Below are 12823 nucleotides of genomic sequence, written 5' to 3'. Positions count from 1 at the left end.
CACAATGTCACAACCTCTGCCGTGACGGACGGAGCTGGGCTTTTGAAATGTGGAGTCTATTTACTGTACAGTGAACTCTGGATGGCAAATAGCTGCACGGGATTTTAAGTATTATAAGAAACCATCAGGATCACATGGGCGAGAGGTGCAACATCGGATCCCGAGGCAGGAGACATTCAGTGGTTTTTTTTCTTTTTAAAGGGAACAAGGAAATACATCATCGCTCCGAGAGATTCGTCATCATTTTGGTGCCGCGACAGCTCGTCTGAATCAGAGTGGGAACGGAAGGACAATGATGATGAGGATGAATTTCATCCAAAATAATGAGATTATGAAGCATGAAGGGCCTGTGGTGTGAACTGAACCGTCTCTACCTACACTGGCTTCAGAAAGTCTTCAGACCCCCTTTCACTTGTCTCTACGCTTTATTGCATCATACATTTAAAAGTAAATGGATAAAAAGCGCCATTGTCATCCACCAGTCTGAACTCGATCACCTGTGATGACAATCTGAAAACATGCTGGAAACTTTTTACAAATGTATTAAATATGCAGAGAGGTCTTTGAAGAAAACCTGCTCCAGAGTCTTTAATAAGTTTGCAATAATTTCTAAAAAAAACAGCCCACAGGTCGTCCGTGCAGCAGGTTATGACCCATAGTTACGTTTTGTTGCTAGGCGACATCTAGTGGTCGTAGTAGTTAGTGTCGGTGACGTAGTACAAAGAGAGACAGAGTCCACGTCAGGAGGAGGTTGTGGTGGATGGTCGATTCCCACGTGTAACCAGCAGTTTATGTTCTTCTTATAATCTATGACTAGTTAACCACGTTGTTATTATTGTAACCATGACAACGAAGATCATCTAATGTTGAGGAAGCACTTATTTTAAGCCGAATCTCGATCTTTTTTCAGGAGACACTCGTATGGCTCGTATCAGAGGGTTGAACCTGCTTGAAATATGGTAGTTGCTCGTTTAAAGTTCAGCATGACAGAATTACAATATGTGTCAGCGTGGTGCGGTTTCCACGCGCCCCAAATAGAAAAAGAAAAGAATGAAGGCAGCTTTAAAGAAGCGTCCTGATCGTTCCTCAGTTATTAATCTGAATGTTTTAGCGTGGGCTGAAAGTACGAGTTACAAAATCCACAAGAGAGAGAGAGGTTGTGCAAAGTGCACTTGCAGAAGATCATCAACCTTATTACGGAATAAGTCACGGGCCATTAACAGTGCATCACCCCTGCACATGTTGTAGATACAAAAGAGCTCAGTCGAGTGAAAGTAAAGGCTGGAACAAAAAGCCTGAATTTTGTAGAGTGATACAAACGCTTGTGTTTTCTTCCCTCAGCAGCTGAACACTGTGTAATTGTCACTGAGGAGATCACCCCATGTCTTTTTTATGCTTGACAGACTCAATTGAACGCCCGCCTATTTGTGTGTGCTGTGATTCATGCTAATTTCTGATATGGCAGTAATTTAATGCAGGAAGCAAAAAAAAAAAAAAAAAAAACTATTTGACTTCCCCCATAATTAATTAATGGAAGAATCCTGTTGCAATTACATCTTCATAATGACTAAAAGAATATTAGATACATGCCCTTTCAAATTAATTTGTCAGCATGTCAATGGTTTATAATTATCTAAGGAACAGAATGAGCCGGCCCATCCACCGCTCAACATTTAGCTCAATATCCCGACACCGCTGTGGAAATGCAGGAGTCAGAAGGAGGATTACAATCATTGTTTTCAATCAAGTGATGAGATGAAGCATGAAGCTCTTAAATTCACTTTACATCATCTACATCACTTGTTTTGTGTTCTCATTAAGGCTCTCAGGGGGAAGGGGGGGGTTGAAACTGAGATATTGACACCAGTAATTTAAAAAATCAAGCAGCCAATCGCTGCTACTCCGGAGTCAACGTGTTCCCAACAGGGTCCTCTTATAGTATTAAACACACGGCTCAGGTTGTAGAACGATTGTGGTCGTGGCTAAAAGAAACAACGCTGACCCTCTGTTTGAAACTTCAAACAAAACACCAGTCTCACAAGTTAAAAGTTAAAACGCTTTTTCGACCCGACTTCCTCCCTACGTTGACTTTGTGGCGTAATAACTTCCTCCTTCGCTCACGTCATTATTTCTACAGCCTCTGACACTTGAACGTAAACGTGTGATTCTGGGACTCGACCACAAGAGGTCGCTAACACTAACAAACTTAACAACAATTTATTTTAATGGAGGGAAATTTCACTTTTGGAAAAATAGAAAAACTAACTTCTCTGGGTCTCTCACTTAAATTATACTTTGAGATTTATTGTGGCTGCCTTCATACAAGCTGTGCACTGGCTTCCTGATAAGAAGAATATTGGCTTGGGATGTGGTTAGGATCTCCGGGAGGATGTTGTATGCGTGTCGGTAGTAACATATTGCATGTTCAACCACGAATACAATCAAATATCTGTGGCACTTGTCTGTCATTCTCCTCCGCCGCCGCCGTCGCCGCCACCGCCGCCTGGCCCCTGCTTTCCCTTTTATTGCCTGGGAACAATAAGTGGCACCAGCAACTCAACGTGATGAATCCTATCTCACCCAACACATGCGCTCCTTTACCGCTCAAGCTATTGCAATCCACTGTATTGATCAATCACCTTTGTTTCAGCATTTCAGACAAAGAGCCAGGCAGGGGGAAGGCAGCTGCTTCGGGAGGGATTTGAATGGTGAAGCAAAAAATGGAGAATTTCCGTGGCGGTGTACATCCGTGGACAGTCTTAGCTCGAGCTGCCGCAGCTTTAACTTGCCTGCGGTCTAACCAATGGGTCAGTGCAAAGGCACATATCAAGGAAGAGGAGCCGAACAGATTACCGCTTTTAAAGCTTCTCTTTAAGCTCTAAAACCAATCCAAACTATCCTTTATAATTATGTCTCGGGAGTTTTTGAAACTTCCCAAGAGCACTGCGAGTACTGGGCTGCGCTGTAAGTCTCTGTAACTTCAGCAGGGTTGGGGATAGTTACTGTATATGGGCCACATGCAGTGTGTGTGTGTGTGTGTGTGTGTGTGTGTCATTTATAGGCTTTTTTTTCTGCTGATCCAGCAAGAGGATCCAGCAGGGACATTCAGAGGACGGTGTCCCAGAGGAGAGGAGCGAATAAACCAATATGCAAAAGAATAACGACACAAAATACGAACAAGCAGCATCACCACACTCATCAATACATCTGCCAGTGTTGTCCTTCTGTTAAAGATGTCATTAATGGGCGTTATCACAGTCTTTCAGACTGAACATTTCGTGTTTCTACGCTGATGGTCATTCACTTCCTGCTGAACGATTACAGCCTGATGTTTTTGTTCTTTTAAATGGACACTGCATCAGGAATATTTACGATTAATTCAGGGCTTCAGCTAAAAGATCAAATACTGAGCATTACCTGAGATGAATTGGGAGATGCTTTATTTTGTTTCATTCTCGAGGCGGACGGGGGGTTTGGGGTTTGGTCAACACGTCTCGTTAATCAAAACGGACAATGTGCGCTTTGAAGCCAGATTCAGAGCAGCACTACCTAGACGTGTTTGACGCAGTAATTGAGGTCTCCGATCGCCCTGAGATCTTCCTGGACTGATGTTATGACGTGAATCCCACAGAGATAATTTCAGGTATCCAAACAAGCGTGTTCTCTGGGTGTGTTTGCTTTATATAAGATACCCAAATACAAAGCACCGTGTGTGATTTTTACTTTTCGTTTTATTTTGACAGTTGATGACAGTTTTCCATTTGTTGTGTCACTTCCACCCTATCCTAAATGTGTGCTTTGTGAGTCAGTTGACACTGATGCTATTAAAACCTGTTCTGAAGAAGTATGAACTGCGACTCGACCAAATTTCACGCCAATGAAATGAAGCCCAACAAAGCCACATCCATTTGAGTCGTACCAGGTGGACTCTCCATTTTGCCATTTGAAGAGCAAAGTGCACCAAAGAGCTTTTCTGCATCAATCTGACTGTAAAATACATTGATTTCCATTAGGAGCGGCTCTCTGCAAATAAAACATCACATCACATATTTAACTTCAGCCACAAAATAAAGTATTTTCATTGTAAAACAACCACAGAAACAGGCCACTTTGCTTCACAGCCCAGCACTGATGCCAGGGGCCTAACATGTGACCACCCGTTGGAAATGTCTCACCCTGAGCTCCCACAGCGTTTGAGGTTAATTCGGGTTTTTACTCTTGATAATATGAAGGCTGCCATCATGAATAAATATATACAATGTTATCCAGTTCTTCAGAAATTCGTTTTCTCAGCGTTCTCAATCATTGTTTTCACAAGAAATATTTTTACTGCCGTTTAATGTCCTGGTGTTAAACCATGTTAAAAGGAGCCTGGTATCAAAATGTTCATGATTCAGGATTTTTTAGCTGAAGCTTTTGTTTTGCTGCTTATTCACAAAACCATTTAACGACTCAGGAGTCTTTTGCATTCACAGTCACACACTTGCATTCGAAAGCGGTCTTGTTTTTTTTTTATGTGTGTGGTATGCACAGCATTCAGGACCTGCAGTCACATACTCTGTAATAATAAAGTCCTGTTGCTCCGTCCCACACAGTTGATCCTGCTGAGCCTCCTCACCAATTACATGGCTCTGAGCCTGGAGCCTCCCGCTCGCACTTCACAGAGGTTCTGACTTTAAACAATGTGTCTGTCTGTTCTGGGAAATGCCAAACCTCATCTATCTGTGCTACCTGATGTCCTTTTCAAACCAAACTCAAACACCTGAGCGAGTTCTTTGTTCTGCAAGTCCTGCAGAGAAGAACCGTGAGTTCAGCATTGGATCTATACGGGAGAAGAGGGTGTACTTGCCAAGTAAATCTATATATTTTTCATCACGGTCTGTTTTGTGGTACGGTTTGTTGCATTTGTTTATTCATCCATCCATTTACTGCCGCTGAGCCGGAGTCGGGTCGTGGTGGGAGCAGGCCGAGCAAAGTAGTCCAGACCTCCCTCTCCCCAGCAACGCTCGCCAGTTCCTCCTCACAGACCCCAGAGACCACTCCCATCAGGATTGAAATGTTTCATCACAGGATAAAGTTAGGATAAAGTGAGGATTCAGGCCTGTACCGTTCTATCTCTGAGACAGAGATGTCTCCATATGTGATTATAACGGACACTTGACGCCAATTCCAAAGAAGCATTTTCCTTGACCGCTGCATCTAAATCTAACGCCATGCTTTGCACCTGAGCCACTGTAGCCTACGCTTCAACACCAGTCAATAAAATAAGTTGTTCTTTCTGAAAGTCAGAAAAATGTCAAAGTGGAGTGTGTTTCAGACTTACATTGGTATCTGAGCAGGACCGATCCAGCCTGAGACCTCGGGCTGTGGAGGCGGATGGAGATCTGGTTGCTGTGGCTTCGTACGACCAGCCCCCTCATCAGGATGGACTCGTTGGCCAGCATGGTGTTCTCCCCGTGGCCCACATCTTCAAACACCACCTTGTCGCCCTCAGATAGATTCACATTCATCACCTGACAGGAAACAAAGTAAAAGTTCGATCATTTATCCATCATATAAAAAGAAAAAACACAACAACCCAAGATTCTGCAGTGTGGAGTCTCTCGGGAGCTGAAGCAGGATCCCAACAGAGACTCCACAGGAGCTGAGGATCCCGTTCTACACACTTCTTGGCAGCAGTTTCTTTTTGGTTTCTTCTTCAGACGGAAACGCCATTTGCGCTGCGCCATCGCTCGGATCAACGCACTGTTCTGGGGGGGAGTCCAGCGGACTACGAAGTGGGAGGCTTTTCAAAGCGCAGTGGTGCCGTTTTCGCATTTTGTCTGAAAGCCCCGAAACAGTTGATAAAGTCAGTGATCAATATCTTTGCAGGTTATTTTCACTTCTGATTTGAAGTCATTGACAGTTCTGTTGTTGCTCCGCCATGTGCAGGATTTGGCGAGCTATTAGTTGCTGAGGAAGACTGTTAGACACGATTAAAATCATGGGGAGAAGGAATAAAAATATGTCTAGACACTGTGTAAATTTATTGGCCCATGAATTAAATAGTTTGATTCTGATTCACTAAGGCTTGTGCAAGGGATTAACCAAAAGTGACCACATCAGAGAGTCATGTTGTTTACAAATCACATAAAATGAGTAGAAAGCTGCTGCAGACATGCATATGTAAATCATATGTAAATTTTGACTATTTACATAATATGAATTTGCAGTCAGGGCCATTCACATCAAAAATGCACCCAACTCGCTAACACTTAGCAGCAGCAGTTCCCCACATTACTCGGGATAATTTTAAAAGCGGCGTAAAGGCATTGCAGACTTTATCCATTCAGAGTGGCAGCCATTACTGTCGCCAACCGTGCGCCGTCATCAGCCGGTGACACAGCAAAGAGAGAGTTTTCCAATTTCAGATCAGATAATGAAATGCTCCTCTTAAGAAAAGAGCTTCGGGGCACAGGAGTGCCAGCCGTCATGGATTAATTTTACATCTGAAGCTGTTTGCACTTACAACTTGTGATGAAGGACTTAGTAGTCGCACAGTTCAAGGGCTTGTTTGTACTTAAACTTGCATGGATTTTTTTTTTTTAGTGGGAAAAAAAGGAGAAAAATAAGCACTCTGGTAAAGTGGAGAATTTTGACCTGAGAGACTCAGTAGGTGACTGTGACCTCTGTGTTTCCAGCCCCGTCTGTGACAAGTGTATTTTATCATTAACACATCAGCGTGTATCATCAGAGCCGGTGTGTGAAGTCTGCTATGCACAACACTTTGACACAAATCACAAGTAAGAAATATGGAAAAAGCCAAAAGGATGATGTGGAGCTCAGTGATTACACAGCAGATAGTCCCGATAATTGTCAGCTTGTCTTCTTCACTGACAGCACATCTGCCCAGAAATGTTGCTTTTATCAGCTTTTATCACAGCAGGCATGTCTTCATTCAGGCGTTAAAAGGAAAGAGGCGTCTTGTCTTCACATGGTCCTCCACAGATCATATCAATGGCGTCCTATCTCACCGAGCCAGGAGATTAATCCACGGCTGAGCCTCTACTGACATTACATTATGTGAATATCCAAACCAGAAAGTCAGACTGGGATGAATATAGAAGTGTTAAAAGTAGAATTAAAGGTCCCATACTGTCTAAAGGTCTCTGTCCGTGTGTAGTTTGATTATAGATCAGGTTTAGCTTCTATATTAATACTGTGAAAGTATCAAAGCCTCAGTCCACAGAGAAATGCACACAGCCTGTATTCAGAAACTGAGCCTTAAAACCAGCCGTCAGGACTTCTGGAACTTTGTGATGTCACAACAAAGCAGTCACTAAGCCCCGCCCACCTGGACCCACCATCCAAACCTTGCAGGATTTGGTTTCTCTAAATAATTTTACCTGAAATATGCCATATTTTTTTTTATTGGATCACTCAGAAAACAGTCAGCCAATCAGAAGAGAGGCTCAGAGCCTCCTCTCTTCTGATTGGCTGACTGACCTGTTGTTACTAGAGCTCCAGAGAGAAGCCTGAGAGAGGAGATGTAGAACTACACTGAGATGATTTAGTTTGAAAGCTCCTGATTCAGTCACAACTACCAGACAGCAGTGAATGCAACATGGACCAAAGGTAACACCATCAATTTGTTTAATCACGTGGAACATTGCTGAATATGAAGAATTCATGGCTGAAAAAAAACAGAGAGAGAGGCCGAGGTAATCGAGGTAGAAGTTTGAAATACTCATGATGTTGATTTGATGTTGGCTTTTCCTCCAGCACTAAGACTTCATGTAAAATACTGTCTGTGTGTTACATTTAATTAATAGTATTCACGACAGCTACAACAGCTGGTGTCAAAACTGTTATTTCAGGAATCAAAAGAAGTCGTTATTTTACAAAACAGTGGAACAGCTGATGTCTGCACAGAACCAGGGATGTGTTATTCAGAGGAGAGAGCTGAGTCTGACAGGGAAGCTTTTACCAGTCAGTCTACATTAATGTTGTTTCATGAGTTTTGGTTCAAGACTGATTGAGTGAAATTGTGCAGAGAAGCTTCCACAAACAATTTCTCCTGCAGGATCTGGAGTCAGAGACGATGAAGATATTCAGTCGACCAGGGAAGATGACTCAACCTCGATCTGGCCCTTGGCGTATACAAGACGCAGAGTAAGACAGCTCACAGCCACTTTAATATTAAGTATGTTAGCTCATTGTTTTATGGGGAATTAATACAATTTTGTAAGTAAAAGAACGTCCTCTTATCCAAACCTCATCCTCAAAAAACTTTAACTACGACATAAAAAAACTCTGAACCTTTGAAAACTAAGTTGTTGATTTAGGAAGATCAAGATGTCAACTGCGACCACAGCACAGTGACCTTTAGCTGCAGAGGCTGTGTGTGATCTTTAAAGTCCAGATGTGCAGAAACACCTCTGTCTAATAACTCTACAAAAAGCTCAGTTTTATTTAGTGAATGTAGGTTTGTTCATAACGCGGTTTAGTTACAAGAGGAAAAGATCTATTGTCTTCGTCATTGTTCCGTTCAGCTGAATCAGACTGAGGCTGATCTGCTGCTGCATTTAAACCAACAACTGACTGTCGATTGCTTCGCTTTATTTGCTTCCTTTCTATAAATGAGATGAGATGAATCCGTTTCTCACCTCGTCTTCTCTGCTTTCGATCGACGTGTTTTTTACACTCAGCATTTCACACAGTTGTAGAAAACTTTTTTCAAATGTGGACAATTCAACGAGCCGCAGATTCACTCAGTCAAGTCACAGCTGATAAAAATAAAGTGCACTGATACCTGACGCTGTTTTGACCCCCCCCCCCCAGGTTTACTGGACGTGTGAGGGGTGGACGCTCCGCTGATTACAGCTGTTTTAGGTCAGAATCAAAAGTCTTAGATTCAAACTGTCGCTTAGGTCACAGGTGAGAACTGAGTCGACTCCAACCACTGATGAAGACCATTAGTTGGTTGAAAGCACCTTAAATTGAGATTATTATCTAGCTAAATGATTTATTATTCACATGTAGTCATCCTCACTTCACAAACTGTGAGTCAGGGACTGTGTTACTGTGGGTTTAAAATATAAAATGAGGGAGGAATTGATGTTATCACCCACTTATAAACCACTTACATAACACACTGTACGTACAGTCCATTATTCAATTACAGTGCACTTGTTTAAAGACAAACTTTACTTTCAGCCCACGTACAGTAGGAGCCTGAACGCATCATGACTGACTCACACCGTACTGCGCTGGCTTGTGTATAACAAGTCATAATGTGTTGTTAATGAAGTCGCAGACACTGCATCAGGATAATAGTGAATAGCCGAACAAAGGGCATCACCAAGTAATCACATTATGCCTTCAGCTCAGGGATAATAAAACACTTGAGGGAACATTGGGAGACGTAATCCAATTTGCCCTGGCACCGGTCCAGCCTGTGTATGGCTGTACCTCACAAACATAATCATGTGGGGTGTGTCCCCCCCCCCCCCCATCTGGAGGAAAGAGTTATTGTTCTGACAACATAATGGATTGCAATGCACTTTGAAATCTGAATCAGTGGTAGTGGTAGTAAGTTGCTGCTTGAGATATCTGAGGAGAGCTGCGGCGGCGGCTGCAGTGGCGGCGGCGGGGCTGGTTTTTGTTGTGTTGAGATCACAGCGTCATTATTGAACTGATCTCTGTTGACGTGTCTGCCCATACTACACAGTCCTTAACTTGTCTTCTTCTGCATTTGTCAATTCCACTTTCTACAGTTCATTAGCTTCGCCCCTGAAGCAGAAGCAACCGGGACAAAAGCGTGTGAAACACTCACACATACAAGCTAATTGGCTGTTTTTGAGACGCTGAACCAAAGAATATTCTCACGAAGAAGAAGAAGAGCAAACAAGAGCACAGCCACACCAGCAGCGCTTTGAGTTAACTGGTAGTGTCAACATGCAAACAGCTGATGTTCAGCAGGTGTAATGTTGAACATACATATTCACCAGCTTAGTGCGGGGTGTTTGCTGATGAGCACCAAACACAAAGTGCAGCTGAGGCTGATGGGAATTTCATTAGTCTCGCAGGTATTCGCTCAAAACAACCGAACGGAAATTTTGCCCTGATGATGGCGCTGGATGAAGAGTCATCTCCGCGGGGATCAATAATGTTTGTTGTTTGTTGTAGAGATTTTACGCAAAATCAAAAATATCAAGCGGCTGTTGAGAAACCAGCTGCCACTATAAGAAAAGTCAATGCATCGTGTCAACGTGATTTATCCTGTAGAAATGATGAACGTACAGAACTGGAATCAGCTCCTCGTGGTCGTCTGCCTCCGCCACTCAGACTAGTTTCAGGTTACATTCCTGTTTATCCAGAGTCGTAGAAAATATTAACCATCTGTATGAAATCGTAATTGCTACGTGACATCTTGACCTTTGACCTCTAAAATCTAATCAGTTTTTCTTTGAGTCCCGGTGAAGGGATTTCCTCGAAGAGTTCCTGAGACATTGCATTTCCAAGGCCAAAACTGTGTTTTGTGAGGTCACAGTGACCTTGACCTTTGACCTTTGACCACCAAAACCTAACCAATTCATCCTTGAGACGTAGCGAATGTTTGTACCAAATTTGAAGAGGTCCCCTCAAGACGTTGCTGAGATACCGCGTTCACAAGAATGGGACCTACATACGGACGACACAAAACCACAATGCCTCCTGGGTCCTGACTGTCGCCGGCGTGGACGCATTAAAAGTTCACGGTGACCCCAAGACACAAAGTGTTTATTTAAATTTAACCAAAACCACCATCTCTCACCGACCTTAACCTTTTGTTGCCTAAACCACAGACGAGACTCTGGATGTGAACCTGATGCTCCTCCTCATCCACCTCCGTGTGACGATTCCTCTTTATTCCATCACGTAACGAACATATTTATAAACTGAAAAACCTAAATCCTCATTAACAAAAAAAAAAAAAAAAAAAAAAAACCCCCGGTCTCTCTCATGCAGCATCGAGAACACTGAGCTCTGTGGTGCAAAGAGAAAAGTCTCTCTGACATCCATTTATCTTATAAAAGCAACAAATGACAGCTGAATAATTCAACTGACACTCCCTCATTAAGTATAAGCTGACAACTGTGGGGGACAGCATGGAGGATGAGAGCAAAACAGGGACAGATGGAACCCTGGGATATGGTGTTGACTAATGGATCAAAGTCTGCATGTGTGTGTGTGTGTGTGTGTGTGTGTGTGTGTGTGTGTGTGTGTGTGTGTGTGAAAACAAACGCAGTGACACAAAGCAAGAGATGGAGAGAAGTGAGGGGGAGATCCAGTGTAATGCAGAATCATGTTGAACGTTGTCGACTGTATTTCTGTGTTATATATTCTCCTGTTCTCCATCGAGACGCTTTGTTGATCTTCTTCTTTGGTGTAAGACAGAGAGAGCGCCGGGCCCTGCGGAGAATAAGACGACTGTTTACCTCTAATTGCTCGTCTCCCTCAAAACATCACACCTTCTCCCTTCATCGGCAATTACAGCTCCGCAAAACCGCCGAACATGACGCTTAAACGCATCATATATGCAATTAATATCACATATGCAGTATGGTTCATGTGAGTTCAATAAGGAGCTGAGAGCGTGTGTGTGTGTGTGTGTGTGTGTGTGTGTGTGTGTGTGTGTCTGCTAATTACCAGCAGTAATTAAGAGGGAGGTGAGTAAATGATGTCGTTGTCGAGGGAGCATCTGTTCCAGCAGGAGAAGTGGGTCGCAGTGGAGAGACAACAGAGACAGACTGTGCCTTTACCACCAGTGCAGGCCACTGATGATGATGATGATGATGATGATGATGATGATGAAAATCCAGGTTGTTCTCTCCTCACTTTGGAAAAAATTAATTTAGGCCACCTTTCAATTACCCCACTAAATTAATAAAGATGGTTGTGATGTCATCATATATAGATAACTGCCTTCGTCAGGATAAGTCTGGTGTTTGTGTGTTTTCCATATTTAGACACACACACACACACACACACACACACACACACACACACACACACACACACACACACACACACACACACACACACACAAAAAGGCTCCAGCTGGACGGCATAACCTTCATGCTGTGAGGCCATGGTCCTCACTACCATGCTACTATGACAACTGTTCATGTTTGCATGAATAGTTGCTCTGTCTCCGGCCCTGCAGACGACCCTCAAGGATAAGTGTCTTGGTATAGTCAATGGATGGATATACTGTATTTAGCTACAGTATATTAAAGCTCCATCCAGTGTAAAGGTCTCTGTCCATGTGTAGTGTGATTATAGATCAGCTCTAGCTTCTATATTAATACTGTGAAAGTATCAAAGCCTCAGTCCACAGAGAAATGCACACAGCCTGTATTCAGAAACTGAGCCTTAAAACCAGCCGTCAGGACTTCTGGAACTTTGTGATGTCACAACAAAGCAGTCACCAAGCCCCGCCCACCTGGACCCACCATCCAAACCTTGCAGGATTTGGTTTCTCTGAGTGTTTTTACCTGAAATCTGCTATATTTTTATTAAATCACTCAGACAACAGAAGAGAGGCTCAGAGCTCGTCATCGTGCTACCAGAGCACTAAATATGTATCAATCCGCTGCTGAAAATAGTCCATTTCCTTCTACTACACTGAAATTACTGAGACATTTTTTCTTGTGTATATTTAGGAACCATTTTTCAAAGATTAAGTTGTTGTGAATCTCGGAGCTGAGAGCCTCAGACATATTAAGAAAGTACTAAGGAATGGATTAATATTGTTGATTCTGGTCTTTTGTGGGATTTAACCAATCACAGCAGATTAAAC

General features: G+C 43.0%; 1 protein-coding gene across 2 annotated transcripts in view; it reads right to left on the bottom strand.

The window, feature by feature from the left end:
• The window catches only part of sez6 (seizure related 6 homolog), a 142081-nt gene that overhangs the window by 40808 nt on the left and 88450 nt on the right, over positions 1 to 12823 (bottom strand). For both annotated transcript variants that reach the window (XM_022762985.1, XM_022762986.1), the window contains exon 4: positions 5324 to 5513. In XM_022762985.1, the coding sequence (XP_022618706.1) occupies positions 5324 to 5513 (190 nt within the window). The remainder of the gene's footprint in view (positions 1 to 5323; positions 5514 to 12823) is intronic.

This window comes from Seriola dumerili, unplaced genomic scaffold (genome assembly GCF_002260705.1).
Source record: "Seriola dumerili isolate Sdu_G_001 unplaced genomic scaffold, Sdu_1.0 BDQW01000458.1, whole genome shotgun sequence".
Classification (NCBI taxonomy): domain Eukaryota; kingdom Metazoa; phylum Chordata; class Actinopteri; order Carangiformes; family Carangidae; genus Seriola; species Seriola dumerili.
Note: the sequence above shows the minus strand (reverse complement) of the source record. Positions and strands in the feature narration are given on the sequence as shown.